Raw genomic sequence first — 13,079 nt, 5'->3', positions numbered from 1 at the left:
GGCATTCACAGGACTGTAACATGAAAGTTTTTACATTCAGGTGTTTCACTCCCTCAAGAGAAGAGAGTCACGATTTCTTACGTCCTTGGAAAAGTGTCTTTCATTAACGTGCCCAAGGTTTGGGAACGGGGATCTAATGTGGAAGGAAAAGTAAGCCTAACATGTTGTTTTCAGCTCAGTTTGTCGTACAAAGCACATTTAAATTGTTTGTATTTTCCATTGATAGAGCATTGTGTTCTTCAACAGGTCAGAGCAGTGTACCACAATAATACACCAGTTTGTGACGCACCGGTCTACCTGTTCACGGGACAAATGTGGCAAACACGCTCACTACAAAATCTGACAACTGACAGCAACGGTGTGGCCTCATTTTCTTTCAGCACTGATAACTTTGACCAGGATATCCAACTCCATGTGAGCTGACACACGGAAACAATGTGTAATTTAATGCAGCCATGACAGCAGCCTGAAGCCACAATTGGTTTGTGATAGGCTGCAAATGTCCAAATACCTCCCACAGTAGGAAGCTGCAATCCTGAAACAGTTTATGACTCATCTTCCTCCACCTTTGCCCTGCTTATAAAGTCTCGTTGTCCAATGTTATTTGTAGATCAAGTTTTTAAATTTTTGTTTCCTATCCCCAACTAGGCAAGCCTGACACCAACAGTGGGCTACCCGGGATATAGAACTGCATACTATGACAGGGGATTTCACACATTATCCATGTCCCAGCCGTCTTCTCCCGATATTAAAACAATCAGCTCTCTAGAGGTACAGAAGAAGGATAAATCACTTCCCTGTGATGCAGAAGAAGACATATCAGTCAACTACACTATAGTGGGAGAGTCTCCGGGGTCTGTGGATGTCATTTATCTGGTGAGTTATCTCTGGGTTTACTACAAAGTTGAACATGACCAGACTTTTTGTGTGTTTGCTAAAAAACTACTGTTGTAATGCCCATCATGACTGAAGAAGAAACTTTCAGTCCATCATGAGAATCCAGCAGCTTCGATCTATTTCAGCATAAATACTGATCCAGCCCAAACTATATGCTTTAGCAAAAAGGAAAAAGCCTAAACGTAAAACTCGGAGGGCGTCTGTCTCCTGAATCCAAAGTGGAAGCTGGTTCCACAGACTTCAGGTCTGGTCCCTGTGCTTTGTCCCTCATCATTTTCTGTCAGCTTAGTAATTAGCCTCAGTGTTTGGTCCTTTGTTCATGATATCCTTAGTTTTCTCTCTCTGTTAAGTATTTATATTCTTTGGCCTTCGTAGATTTAGTCATTTCTGTTCTCAGTTAATCATGCTTTCCCTGTGTTTCCCCTGCACTTTTCAAGTCTCGTCTTTTAGTGACTCCACGTTTAGTTATTTTCTGTTTTATTTTTCTAATCCTTTGTTTTGTGCATCTTAGGATTCTCAGGATTTGTATGTGTAAAAAGAATTTATGTGTGCATAAAAAAGAATTTGTGTACGTGAGAAACTCTGCACTCAAGTTTCAAGTTACAAGTACAAATTTTGACCCTATTTTTCTTCCTTTCATCTGATTGGCCAATGTCCTGTCATATAGTTAGGGCTGGACCAGGTGACCCTGAATCCTCCCTTAGTTATGCTGCAATAGATGTAGGCTGCCGGGGGATTCCCATGATGCATTGAGTGTTTCCTTTCCAGTCACCTTTCTCACTCACTATGTGTTAACAGACCTCTCTGCATTTAATCATACCTGTTATTAATCTTATTGTAGGGTCTACCTTACAATAGAAAGCACCTTGATGTGACAGTTTTATTGATTTTGTACTGTATAAATAAATTGAATTGAATTATTTCAATTGATTCTCACTGAAGGCATCAAAACATCAAAATGAATGAATACATATTTAATCATTTGGTGAACAATGCTGAGCACTTGTTGGCCTATTTTGTGGTCCATCTCATCCCAAACCATCTCCTTTGAGTTTAAGTCAGGTGACTGTGGAGGCTAGGCCATCACTCTCCTTCTTGGTCAAACAGCACTCACACAGCCTGGAGGTGTGTTTGGGGTCGTTGTGCTGTTGGAAAATAGATGATGCAATGGCATGTGGCTGCAGGATGCTGTGGTAGCCATGCTGGTTCAGTGTGCCTTCAGTTTTGAATAAATCCCCAACAGTGTCACCAGCAAAGCCCCCCCCCCCCCCACACACACACACACACACACACACACACTATCACACCTCCTCCTCCATGCTTCACAGTGGGAACCATGCATGCAGAGACCATCCATTCACCTTTTCTCTGTCGCACAAAGACACGTCAGGTGGAACCAAAGATCTCAAATTTGGACTCATGAGACCAAAGCACAGATTTCCACTGGTCTAATGTCCATTCCTTGTGTTTCTTGGCTGAATCGTAGCATAAATGAATCACTCATTCACTCACCCCCTCCCTCCTGGCTCACAGCTTCTTCTTCTGCTTGGTTGGCAACCAATGTTAAGGCGCATTACCGCCCCCTGGCTCACAGCTCAGTGGACATATAGATGTGAAAATATATATTTAACACGTGAGGAAAATACTAATAAAATAAAATAAAAATAAATAAAATAAATGTTACCTTTAGAAATCTTTTTTTTTGCTCTTTTTTGCTCTATAAAAATGGTTGTTTTTCTTTTTCAATCACTTATCTTACCTGTAGGATTTACTAAAAAATGGAAACAAATTAAGTTTGAGTGAAAATGTAAATTTTTTGCACTCTCTGGTCAACTGACTCAGTGACTCAAATGACTCAAAACACCCGATTCACTTTGGTGAGTGACTCACTAAAACTCGATTCAGCAAAAAGAATCAAATTTACCATCACTACCTGCTACTGGAACTCTGTGCGGCATTTATCTGGACTCTAATCTGAGCTGCTGTTAACTTGTGATTTCTAAGGCTGGTGACTCTGATGAATTTATCCTCAGCAGAGGTGACCCTTGGCCTTCCTTTCCTGGGGCGGTCCGCATGTGAGCCAGTTTCATCGTAGCACTTCAGAATCAGAATCAGAATCAGAATACTTTATTGATCCCTGGGGGAAATTATTTTTTGTTACAGTGCTCCATTTTAAACCAACATTAAGACAAGACAGACAATACGCTAACTAAGAATAGTACAATATATACATATATATACATACATACATACATAAGTCACTTATAAATAAATATTTGGAAAAGAAACATGTGTAGCTGTAGCAGCAAACAGTGTGTTAAGTGGATGCGTTGTACAGGGAGATGGCCACAGGCAGGAAAGATTTCCTGTGTCGTTCAGTGGTGCTTTTCGGTAATCTCAGTCTCTCACTGAACGAGCTCCTGTGACTGACCAACATGTCATGGAGTGGGTGGGAGGTGTTATCCAACATTGTCTTTATCTTGGACAGCATCCGCCTCTCCGACACCACCTTGAGGGAGTCCAGCTCCATCCCCACAACATTGCTGGCCTTACGGATTAGTTTATTAAGTCTGTTGGCATCTGCGACCCTCAGCCTGCTCCCCCAGCATGCAACAGCATAGAGGATCGCACTGGCCACCACAGACTCATAGAAAATCCTCAGCATTTTCTGGCAGATGTTGAAGGACCTCAGTCGCCTCAAAAAATAGAGACGACTCTGGCCCTTCCTGTAAAGTGCTGTGGTGTTTTTAGCCCAGTCCAGTTTATTGTCAATGTGTACTCCAAGGTATTTATAGTCCTCCACAATGTCAACACTGACCCCCTGGATTGAAACAGGGGTCAAGTGTTTCCTGGTCTTCCTGAAGTCCACGATCAGTTCCTTGGTCTTTGCCACGTTGAGCTGCAGATGATTCTGTTCACACCACGTGACAAAGGATTCGACCACAGCCCGGTACTCTGTCTCATCATCCCTGCTGATGCATCCAACCACCGCAGAGTCATCAGAAAACTTCTGAAGATGGCAGGTCTCTGTGCAGTGGCTGAAGTCTGTGGTGTAGAGGGTGAAGAGGAAGGGGGAGAGGACAGTCCCCTGTGGTGCCCCTGTGTTGCTGATCACCTTGTCAGACACACACTGTGGGAGACGTACATATTGTGGTCTTCCTGTCAGGTAATCAACAATCCAGGACACCAGAGAAGCATCCACCTGCATCGCTGCTAACTTATCACCCAGGAGGGTCGGCCTGATGGTGTTGAAAGCACTGGAAAAGTCAAAAAACATGACCCTCACAGTGCTCGCCGGCTGGTCCAGATGGGTGTAGACACGATTGAGCAGGTAGATGATGGCGTCCTCTGTTCCGAGACGAGGCTGATAAGCGAACTGAAGGGGATCCAGATGTGGTCTTACTATGGGTCGCAGCTGGTCCAGGATGAGCCTTTCCAGGGTCTTCATGATGTGGGAGGTCAGTGCCACGGGCCTGTAATCCTGGGGGCCACTGGGACGAGGCGTCTTTGGTACAGGGACGAGGCATGATGTCTTCCACATCACCGGGACCCTCTGCAGACTCAGACTCAGCATAAACAGTTTATGAAAGACTCCACACAGCTGGGGGGCACAGGCCTTGAGGACAAGGGGACTCACTCCGTCTGGTCCAGCAGACTTGCCTGAGTGAAGTCTCCTCATTTGCATCTCAACCTGGTATTGAGTGAAGGTGATGGGTGGGGGAGGGGTGTCAGGACTCTCACAGGAGGCAACATGTGAAGAGAGAGGCTGGCACAGTGGTGTGGCTCTGGATTCCAGGCTGACTGCAGGTGAGGTTGTGGGGGTGGGAGCAGACACTGTGGTGTCGAATCTATTGAAAAACAGATTCAACTCGTCGGCTCTATTCTCACCTCCCTCAGCTCCCCTGCTGTTGGTTGGCCTGAATCCAGTGATGGTCTTCATGCCCCTCCACACCTCTCTCATGCTGTTCTGCTGGAGTTTCCACTCCAGCTTCCTCCTGTAATTGTCCTTAGCCTCTCTGATCTTGTCCTTTAGTAACACCTGGACCTTCCTCACCTCCTCTTTGTTGCCCCCTCTGAAAGCCCTCTTCTTGTTGTTGAGGAGGGCTTTGATGTCCTTAGTCACCCACGGCTTGTTATTTGGGTAACAATGAACAGTCTGAGCTGGAACAATGGAGTCGGTGCAGAAAGTTATGTAGCCTGTGATACACTCAGTAAGCCCATTGATGTCCTCGGCGTGAGGCTCACAGAGTGTTTCCCAGTCGGTCACCTCGAAACAGCCCTGTAGTTCCGCTATTGCCTCCTCTGACCACCTCCTAACAGTCCTGGTGGTCACAGGTTCCCTCCTCACAATTGGCACATAGCGGGGGGTGAGGTGAATCAGGTTATGATCTGACCTACCAAGTGGGGGGAGGGAGGAGGAGCTGTATGCATCCTTGACGTTAGCATACAGTAAGTCTAAAGTTTTCTCTCCCCTGGTGGGACAGTCCACATATTGTTTGAATGTTGGTAGTGTATTGTCCAGTGATACATGGTTGAAGTCACCCGAGATCACAATAAAGGCACTCGGGTGCTGAGTCTGTAGCCGAGCTATGGCAGAGTGGATAGTGTCACATGCGGCTGTGGGGTTAGCAGAGGGGGGAACATAAACAGCCACCAAGATGACGTGAGAGAATTCCCTGGGTAAATAATACGGCCTGAGTCCAACAGCACACAGTTCAGTGTCCGGGCAACAAATCCTTTCTTTGACTGTTATGTTGGCAGGGTTACACCACCGGTTGTTAACTAAAACAGCAAGCCCACCTCCTTTACGCTTACCGCTAGCGATGCTGTCCCTGTCCGCCCGAACAGTGTGGAAGCCTTCCACGGAAGCATTCTCATCGGGAATGTCCTGGTGCAGCCATGATGGTTTTTGTGACTGCACCTGGGGACACATTCAAATATGAATTCTAACAGTTGTGTCAGCTGTTCTGTCAGCCGTGTACCAACCTGACTTTTGCACAAAACAACTGATGGTCCCAACCCCATTAAGAAAGCAGGAGATTCCACCAATTGACACTGATAAGGCTCACCTGTGAGGTGAAACATGTCAGGCGAGGGTTTGCAGCACTGTTGTGCAGCAAAGTTGTGTACAGGGCTTTGAGTGCTCAGAAAGAGTAGAAAAGCGCTATATAAGAACCAGTCCATTTACCATTACCATTCACTGCCAGTAAAGCAAAGGGCAGCTCTGAGGACTCTAAAACATAAAACATATTTAGAGATATTTATATACTTTTCTTTGCTTCAGTATGCATCTACATTGTAGAAAGTATTAAAATAAAAATTAAAAAAACACTGAATGAGAAGGTGTGTCAAAACTTTTAACTGGTAGTGTATATCCACCAGTGTTGGTCAAGTTACTTGAAAAAAGTAATCAGTAACTAATTACTGATTGCTTCCCCCAAAAAGTAATTAATTACTTAGTTACTTAGTTACTTTTTAAAAACACGATTTACAACCTGAATAGGTGATAAAGTGATAGATCTTTCAGCCCAATTCTACTTTTTCTGCATAATCCATCATACAAAATGTAATCAAATGGAAAAGTCTCTTTTTAAAACTTGTTTTATTATTTTTAATCTTTTAACTTCATGCATCAAGCAAAAATTTAATTATATGCAACATTCTCTGACTGGAAGAAATTAGTTTAACATTTAAACCTATTTTCTGCACATTCCAGCACATAAAATAAAATATTTTTTGTGTTTACACTCAGTCTTTCAAATAGATGCAAGTAAAACACAGCAGAAAATAAATAAAGTCAAAGACTCAGCGGTCCTGTTGCTCTATTTTCACCTGTAAAGCAGGACTGGGATAGGCGGAGGTTTACCCTGGTGCAGGTGTGCCGCGGTCAGTTAAAGAATCCGTGAGTTTCTCTGTGAGTTTCCCATTACGTCGTAGCTACTCGGTGCTTGTTTGGAAGTTTAGGGGTTTTTTTCGCTGTAAAAAGAAGTTTTCTTCCCACGCACAGCGGACACTAATGTTTTTGTCACTTTTTATGGAATCAAACTCAAAGTAAGGCCAGTACTTCCACGCTTTAAACGCTGCACGCTCATACTCTCTCAATCAATATGTGATCCACTGTTGATCTGCACACAGCTGTTGTCACTAACGGCGCACTCGCTTACGTCACTGTCGTGAAACATTCTCGCAAAAAATCACGGTTTTAGTAACGCAGTAACGCAGCGTTCCTACGGGAAAGTAACGGTAATCTAATTACCGATTTTGCAATAGTAATCCCTTACTTTACTTGAAAAAAGTAATCAGATTACGCGTCACTGCCCATCTCTGATGTCCACAGATATCAGTGCTAGTTCATTCTTGTTTTTAAATGATTTCTGTCTTCCAGGTGTTGTCCAGAGGAGCAGTCACCATGCAAGGACAAACACAGGTTGAAGTGCAAGATAGATCGGGTAAAATTTCCATATTTCCACAAATGCCACAGCCAAGCATTGGCGTTGGTCTGTTTTGTTGATCTGTGGATGCATGTTTGGACCTGTGTTTCAGTGAATGAGGGCCAGGTGTCCTTTAAAGTCAGAGTGTCTCCTGAGATGGCTCCAGAGTTCCAGGTTGTGGCTTATGCCGTCCTGCCAAGTGAGGATGTAATTGCCCACAGTGCTGACTTCTCTACTGACAAATGCTTCAGCAACAAGGTGAGTGTAATTCTAGAGGTGTGCTGTGTGTTTGGTGTCTGCAGTCATGCCATGTCGTTCAAATCAAAGTCAAATTCAGTTGGCTAAATCACCTGAGGATTTCTAGCATCAGTAAATGGACTGGTTGTTGCACAGCTGTTTCTACTCTACCTGAGGACTCAAATTGCTTCTTTATATGACCTCATGACCCGCTCACTCCCATTTATACAAGCACTTTTTCAATGATGATGCAAGTCCTACCTATCTAACACTGACACAGTGTTCATACAGTGTCCAACGTGGGCTACAGCCATCACATGGGACTCATGATTTGTCACTCACCACAGTGAAGCAGCTCATTTAGCCAGCAGTGAGTGGGGAGTTTTCACAGTCACTAAACTTCTACGGGTGTTTTGTGTGTGTCAGGTGTCAGTGGAGTTTTCACCGTCTTCAGCCGTCCCAGGTGAAGAGACCAACATGCAGGTGACGGCCCTGCCACGTTCTCTGTGTGGTGTGAGCGCCATCGACAAGAGCGTTCTCATCAAGGAGCCTGGGAAGACTCTGGATGCAGATAAGGTAACTGCTGATATTAACACCAGTGAGGTGGACACATCCCTTATTTCCAGAGCCCGTAGTGTCGTGAGTTACCAGCAGCTCATGCCTTCGCTCCGGTACTTGTGTCCTGATAAGTATTCTTTGGGCAGTCGTACATTGAACTGTTTTAAACAGTCAAATGCTGAGTTTGTCTTAAAGCAAACTGGTATAAAAAATACAAGGTTACATATGCATGTGTCTGTGATGACAGTCTTTCTAGCGAGTAAGTAAGTACCATGCTTGTTGCTCATGTGGTTGCAGACAGCAATATTTTAATCTTATAAAATTAATTCCTTTTGAGCAAATTAATATTTCAGCATGGAGATAAATCCAGGATCATGACTTTTTTTTTTTTAGCAAATAATTCAACCATGCAAACAAGTGTATGACCTGCCAATCACTGTCTGCTTTACTTGAGAAGAATTTAACTTTGCACCAAAACTGCTCAAATACACGAGTATTTGTTGATGTTAAACGTACAGCAAAACCTGGAAAAAGTGATACTTGGTGAGTTTAAGGAGCTACAGAGACAGCTTCAAATGGAGAACACTTACTGTAGCCATATAAGTCACTAAGAACGATGTGGTGTTTATAGTAAAATTGTAGAACTTCTGTAACATTTGGTAAACAGATACTTCAACTACAACACCTCACATCTGCGAACACTTACTGCTGACTTGATCATTTTTATTTATTTATTTTTTCAGAATTCTTCTTAGATAATGTAGCAATTGATTTGAGCCTAATCTGTACTTGTATTTGCACCAGTACTACAGGTAAGAGTTAAAAAACACATGTGGATCAAATGTGACCAGGCAGGCAATAAATGTTTGGAGGTTTTGCTGATCTGCACTTTTCTTTTCAGATATTTGACTTGCTCCCACTCAAGAAATCCTCAGGTATCCCGTATGAGGTTGATGATGCTACAGACTGCCTTAATGTGAGACCAAAAAGATATGTTTTGCCGCACCCCAGTCAAGAGCAAAATGACGCCTATGCAGTTTTCCAGGTAAAATACAAGTATACCTGTGAGTCCGTCAAACTTAATCTAAATACAATAGTTTTTGTTGTTGCACCAGTTTTTGCTGATCTTTGTGTGCTGCTGAAATATCTAGAAAGTCGGACTGAAGATGGCGACAAACTTGCTTTTTCGATTGCCTTCATGCCTCAAGTTCAAAGGAAAAGTCTACCATCAAGGCCCTGGTGTCTACTATGATGGCTCTAGTCATGTCTACTATGGTGAATCATTCACTTGTTTGTGTTGTGTCTGGCTATAAATTTTGCTTTGTATTTACCAAAAAGAAAACAGGAAATTAATTTTTCTTTTTTTATTTAGCTATGGCTCCCCGGTTTAGAGATGGTTCTATTCAACTAAGTAGTCCTGGTCTGGGATCTGCTGGGCAGCTTCCTCCACTAATAGAGACAGCTCGCTCTTTCTTCCCTGAGACGTGGATCTGGGATCTGGTGGAAGTTGGGTAAGTATCTGTTGTGAAGAGATCTGGTGCATATTCCATTTTAAAAAGTTTATACGATCACATTTAGAAACCCATGTGACCTTTCTGCTGTGTCTTTGCACACATGAAAAACATGAAAATAGAATAATTGTGAGTTTTTTCTTGAGCATGTTTTGATGCTTCAGGCTGATGTTTTGTCACATTTAAAGTTTGGTGGGATACATTATTTCACTGTCATCAGCACCGTGGAGCTCTTTTACTTTGTCAATGCAACATATACAAGTCATTCACACTGCAGGATGTAACTACACTGTTATACAAGTAATTTACAGACATAAAAACATGTTTGATTATGTTACAGAATATGTTTGTGTGTATCTGCTGCTTCAGAGACGATGGGAAAAGGGGCGTGTCCCTGACTGTCCCAGACACCATCACCACCTGGGAGACGGAGGCTTTCTGTTTGTCCTCTCAGGGTTTTGGTTTGGCTCCTCGTAAAGAAATGAAAGTCTTCCAACCTTTCTTCCTTGAACTCACCATGCCCTACTCCATCATCCGGGGGGAGCACTTTGAACTGAGGGCGACTGTCTTTAACTACCTGACCAGCTGCATCATGGTAATGAATGATTAAAGTGTTTAGATACATGTCTGTTCATAGCCAAGGAAAGCCATACTGAAAACATGACTTTCTAAGCAAAATTTATATCATAGTTATTAAAATACAATAGAAAATATCTTTTCTTTGGCAATATAACCATGCAGGATGCAGGCCGTTCTTGAAGGGCCCCTGCTCACCAACACCTGCAAGCTCACCTGTAGGTGTGTTCACATTTGAACTCAGGTTTAAATGTAGCCATGTCTGTGTTCCTCGTACAGGTTACTGTCACTCCTGGGCCGTCCTCAGATTACACCCTCACGCCTCTCTCTGGTGATCTGTACACATCCTGTTTGTGTGCCAACGAGCGCAAGACCCTCAGGTGGACCATGATCCCAACAGCCTTAGGTGAGGATCAGGCTTTGGTCCTCCACACGTGGGGGTTGTAGGGAGTGGGGCAGAACGTCTATACCTCCAGTCTGAGGGCAGCAGCTGCCTCCATCCTCATGCTTTACTTAATGCAGCTGTCTTAGCCAATTACAAGTCATTTTGAAACCTTCCTTTCAATTCATTATGCATGCTTCCCTTGGTCAGTATCATTAGAACAGACTGTTTGCAGTTGCATTGCCATGCAAATGATTTCTTCTTAATCTTAAATGGATCTTATGATTTGCAGTACTTTGGCCTCCAGCAGGACTCAGCAGCAACCCTGACATCATTTTGGACTGTTTTTTTCAGCTCATGTTTTTCATGCCTGATGCAGTAAAATTTCCAATTGTAATTGATCTTACCTTCGATTTAGAACCAACATTAAATCTAGATTTAGATCTAGTGTGATCACAGTTAACCGCCTCCTTTTGTCCCAACACATTTCCTTCTAGTTTCTACAAAATCTGTAAAATAACCTCGGTAACCTTTATTTTAATGGAGAGACAAAGAAGGTGACCTGTGCTGCTGCTTTTAGGGGCTGTGAATGTGACTGTGTCTGCTGAGGCCGTAGCGTCCCATGTGTCATGCGATAATGAGGTTGTGAGCGTACCAGACAGAGGTCGCATCGACGTGGTCACCAAATCTCTCATAGTGAAGGTCAGTGTCATAAATACAAGATGAGAAAAACATTTTTACTCATAAAATTTAAATTGTTACTCATTTTAAAGATACTTTTCTTCAGGCCGAGGGAACTGAGACGACAAAGACATACAACTGGCTTCTTTGTCCAAAAGGTCAGTGTGATGTCCATCAGTTACAAAGTTTAAATAAAGAAATGACCTAAATGCTCAAAGTTAGCAGTGGAGTGCACTGTGTACATAAAATGTGCCAAATTTTCATCTTTTACTTTCACAAAATGTAACGATATGTGCTGAAGATCAGGCCACCTGGTGACTTTGGACAGTAACTCTGTTGTAGTCGTGACTTCCTGATTGGACGTTTGTTGTGTCTGTACACAGGAAGCCCGCTGACGGAGGAAGCAGAGATACATCTGCCTGAGAATGTGATAGAAGGATCTGCCCGCACTTCTGTATCAGTCCTGGGTAAACCTCATCATTTCATCTCAATTTTGATTCAGCCAAATAAAATATGGCAGGTTAAAGCTTTGTTAAAAAGGCAAATTACGAAAACAACAGAAAATAAAAGAGACGTCATGTTCAAGTAAAAGTAAAAACCGTATTCAGCTTTTAAAAGATGATTTCATTTATAGATAGACCCACGTCTTCCTGGCCTTGTGTGAAAAAGAAATGGACCCCAAAAAGGCTGTTTGTGCCATTCTGTGCAGGAAGAACTGCAGTCTAGCTTTAGTCATAAGTGTGTTTGAAACGCTGAGTTTTGGCCCAGTCACACCAGAGGGTTTTCCAGCGCAATCGTTCTGGTCATGCAGAATCATGTCAGTAGGATTTAAGTCCAGATTTTGACTCGACCACTTTCTGGTGTCCTGGATCATTTTCCATCTTAACCCTCTGGGGTCGACGTATGCGCCGACACGTCAAAATCACATGACCAATTTAAGACGACACAGCTACAAGATAGTGAGGGGATTTCTTTCTCTTGTTGGAGAAACGGCTCTTTCGGCTCGGCGCATTAAAAAGAGCCAGGACTTTCAGCTCCCAACCGGCTCTTCAGGTTGTTTTGTTGGTCGAAAGTAACGGACTTCAGACTATATACCAGGTCTTGAATTGTGTCGATGGACCACGTAAAACCAGAGTTATGATAAAAAATACACATAAAGTTTTTTTCTGAACAAAACAGTGGCGTTTACAGCAGGAAGAAGGTAAAAACGTTGTTTTCTACAGACAGTGCTAGCAAACACTCTCTGCTTGCGCGTGAAAAAAGAAAAAGAAAAAACACCCCTTCCCTATTGGTGTTAGAGTTTACCATGTCAGCCAATCAAAAAATGATATGGCAACATGTGACGCTTGGTTATTTAGGGAGAACGGCATTTTTAGTAGTGACGGAAAGCGAGCAAAAGAGAGAGAGAGCGAGTTTTCATATGTCACACATTAGTGACGTTTAGCGTGTTTGGAGGCTGTAGTTAGTGTGTTGTGTAGTTATTGTGTTGTATTGTGTGTCAGTTATACTGCTGAATGTCACATTTGCTCCAAAAACGCCGTCAAAGGCAGAGTCCAGTGTAAACGCTGTTCCCACATGGAAAACTGGACTGATGCTCCTCCTGCTGTCAGACCTGGTTTAGGCCTGTGCTGTTCTCCTCTGTCTTATACTGAACACAAATCATTTGTGTGCCTTCTTATTTGATGCAGAACTGATTGTTCTGTAAATAGATTTAAATGGTTATGTAAAAACGCCTGAGGCCTGGGCTGCATTTTTAGGTAAATAGTACCATATAACTTTGTTGTTTGCAAAATTTGTGCATAATTT

The 13,079-nt window shown here is 43.0% G+C and overlaps 1 protein-coding gene across 1 annotated transcript in view; it reads left to right on the top strand.

Annotated features, from left to right (window-relative positions):
* LOC146672912 (alpha-2-macroglobulin-like) overlaps positions 1 to 13,079 on the top strand; it is a 41,521-nt gene that overhangs the window by 14,661 nt on the left and 13,781 nt on the right. The window contains exons 10-23 of the mRNA XM_085401365.1: positions 41 to 150; positions 247 to 414; positions 649 to 876; positions 7,283 to 7,346; positions 7,441 to 7,586; positions 7,992 to 8,141; positions 9,025 to 9,168; positions 9,275 to 9,398; positions 9,496 to 9,634; positions 10,004 to 10,229; positions 10,490 to 10,616; positions 11,173 to 11,294; positions 11,380 to 11,431; positions 11,657 to 11,740. Coding sequence (XP_085257491.1) covers positions 41 to 150; positions 247 to 414; positions 649 to 876; positions 7,283 to 7,346; positions 7,441 to 7,586; positions 7,992 to 8,141; positions 9,025 to 9,168; positions 9,275 to 9,398; positions 9,496 to 9,634; positions 10,004 to 10,229; positions 10,490 to 10,616; positions 11,173 to 11,294; positions 11,380 to 11,431; positions 11,657 to 11,740 — 1,884 coding nt within the window. The remainder of the gene's footprint in view (positions 1 to 40; positions 151 to 246; positions 415 to 648; positions 877 to 7,282; positions 7,347 to 7,440; positions 7,587 to 7,991; positions 8,142 to 9,024; positions 9,169 to 9,274; positions 9,399 to 9,495; positions 9,635 to 10,003; positions 10,230 to 10,489; positions 10,617 to 11,172; positions 11,295 to 11,379; positions 11,432 to 11,656; positions 11,741 to 13,079) is intronic.

The sequence above is a fragment of the Rhamphochromis longiceps genome, linkage group LG3 (genome assembly GCF_057381845.1).
Source record: "Rhamphochromis longiceps isolate RC_006_pf linkage group LG3, R_longiceps_female_GT1.1, whole genome shotgun sequence".
Classification (NCBI taxonomy): Eukaryota; Metazoa; Chordata; class Actinopteri; order Cichliformes; family Cichlidae; genus Rhamphochromis; species Rhamphochromis longiceps.
This window is presented reverse-complemented; position numbering and strand designations above follow the sequence as displayed.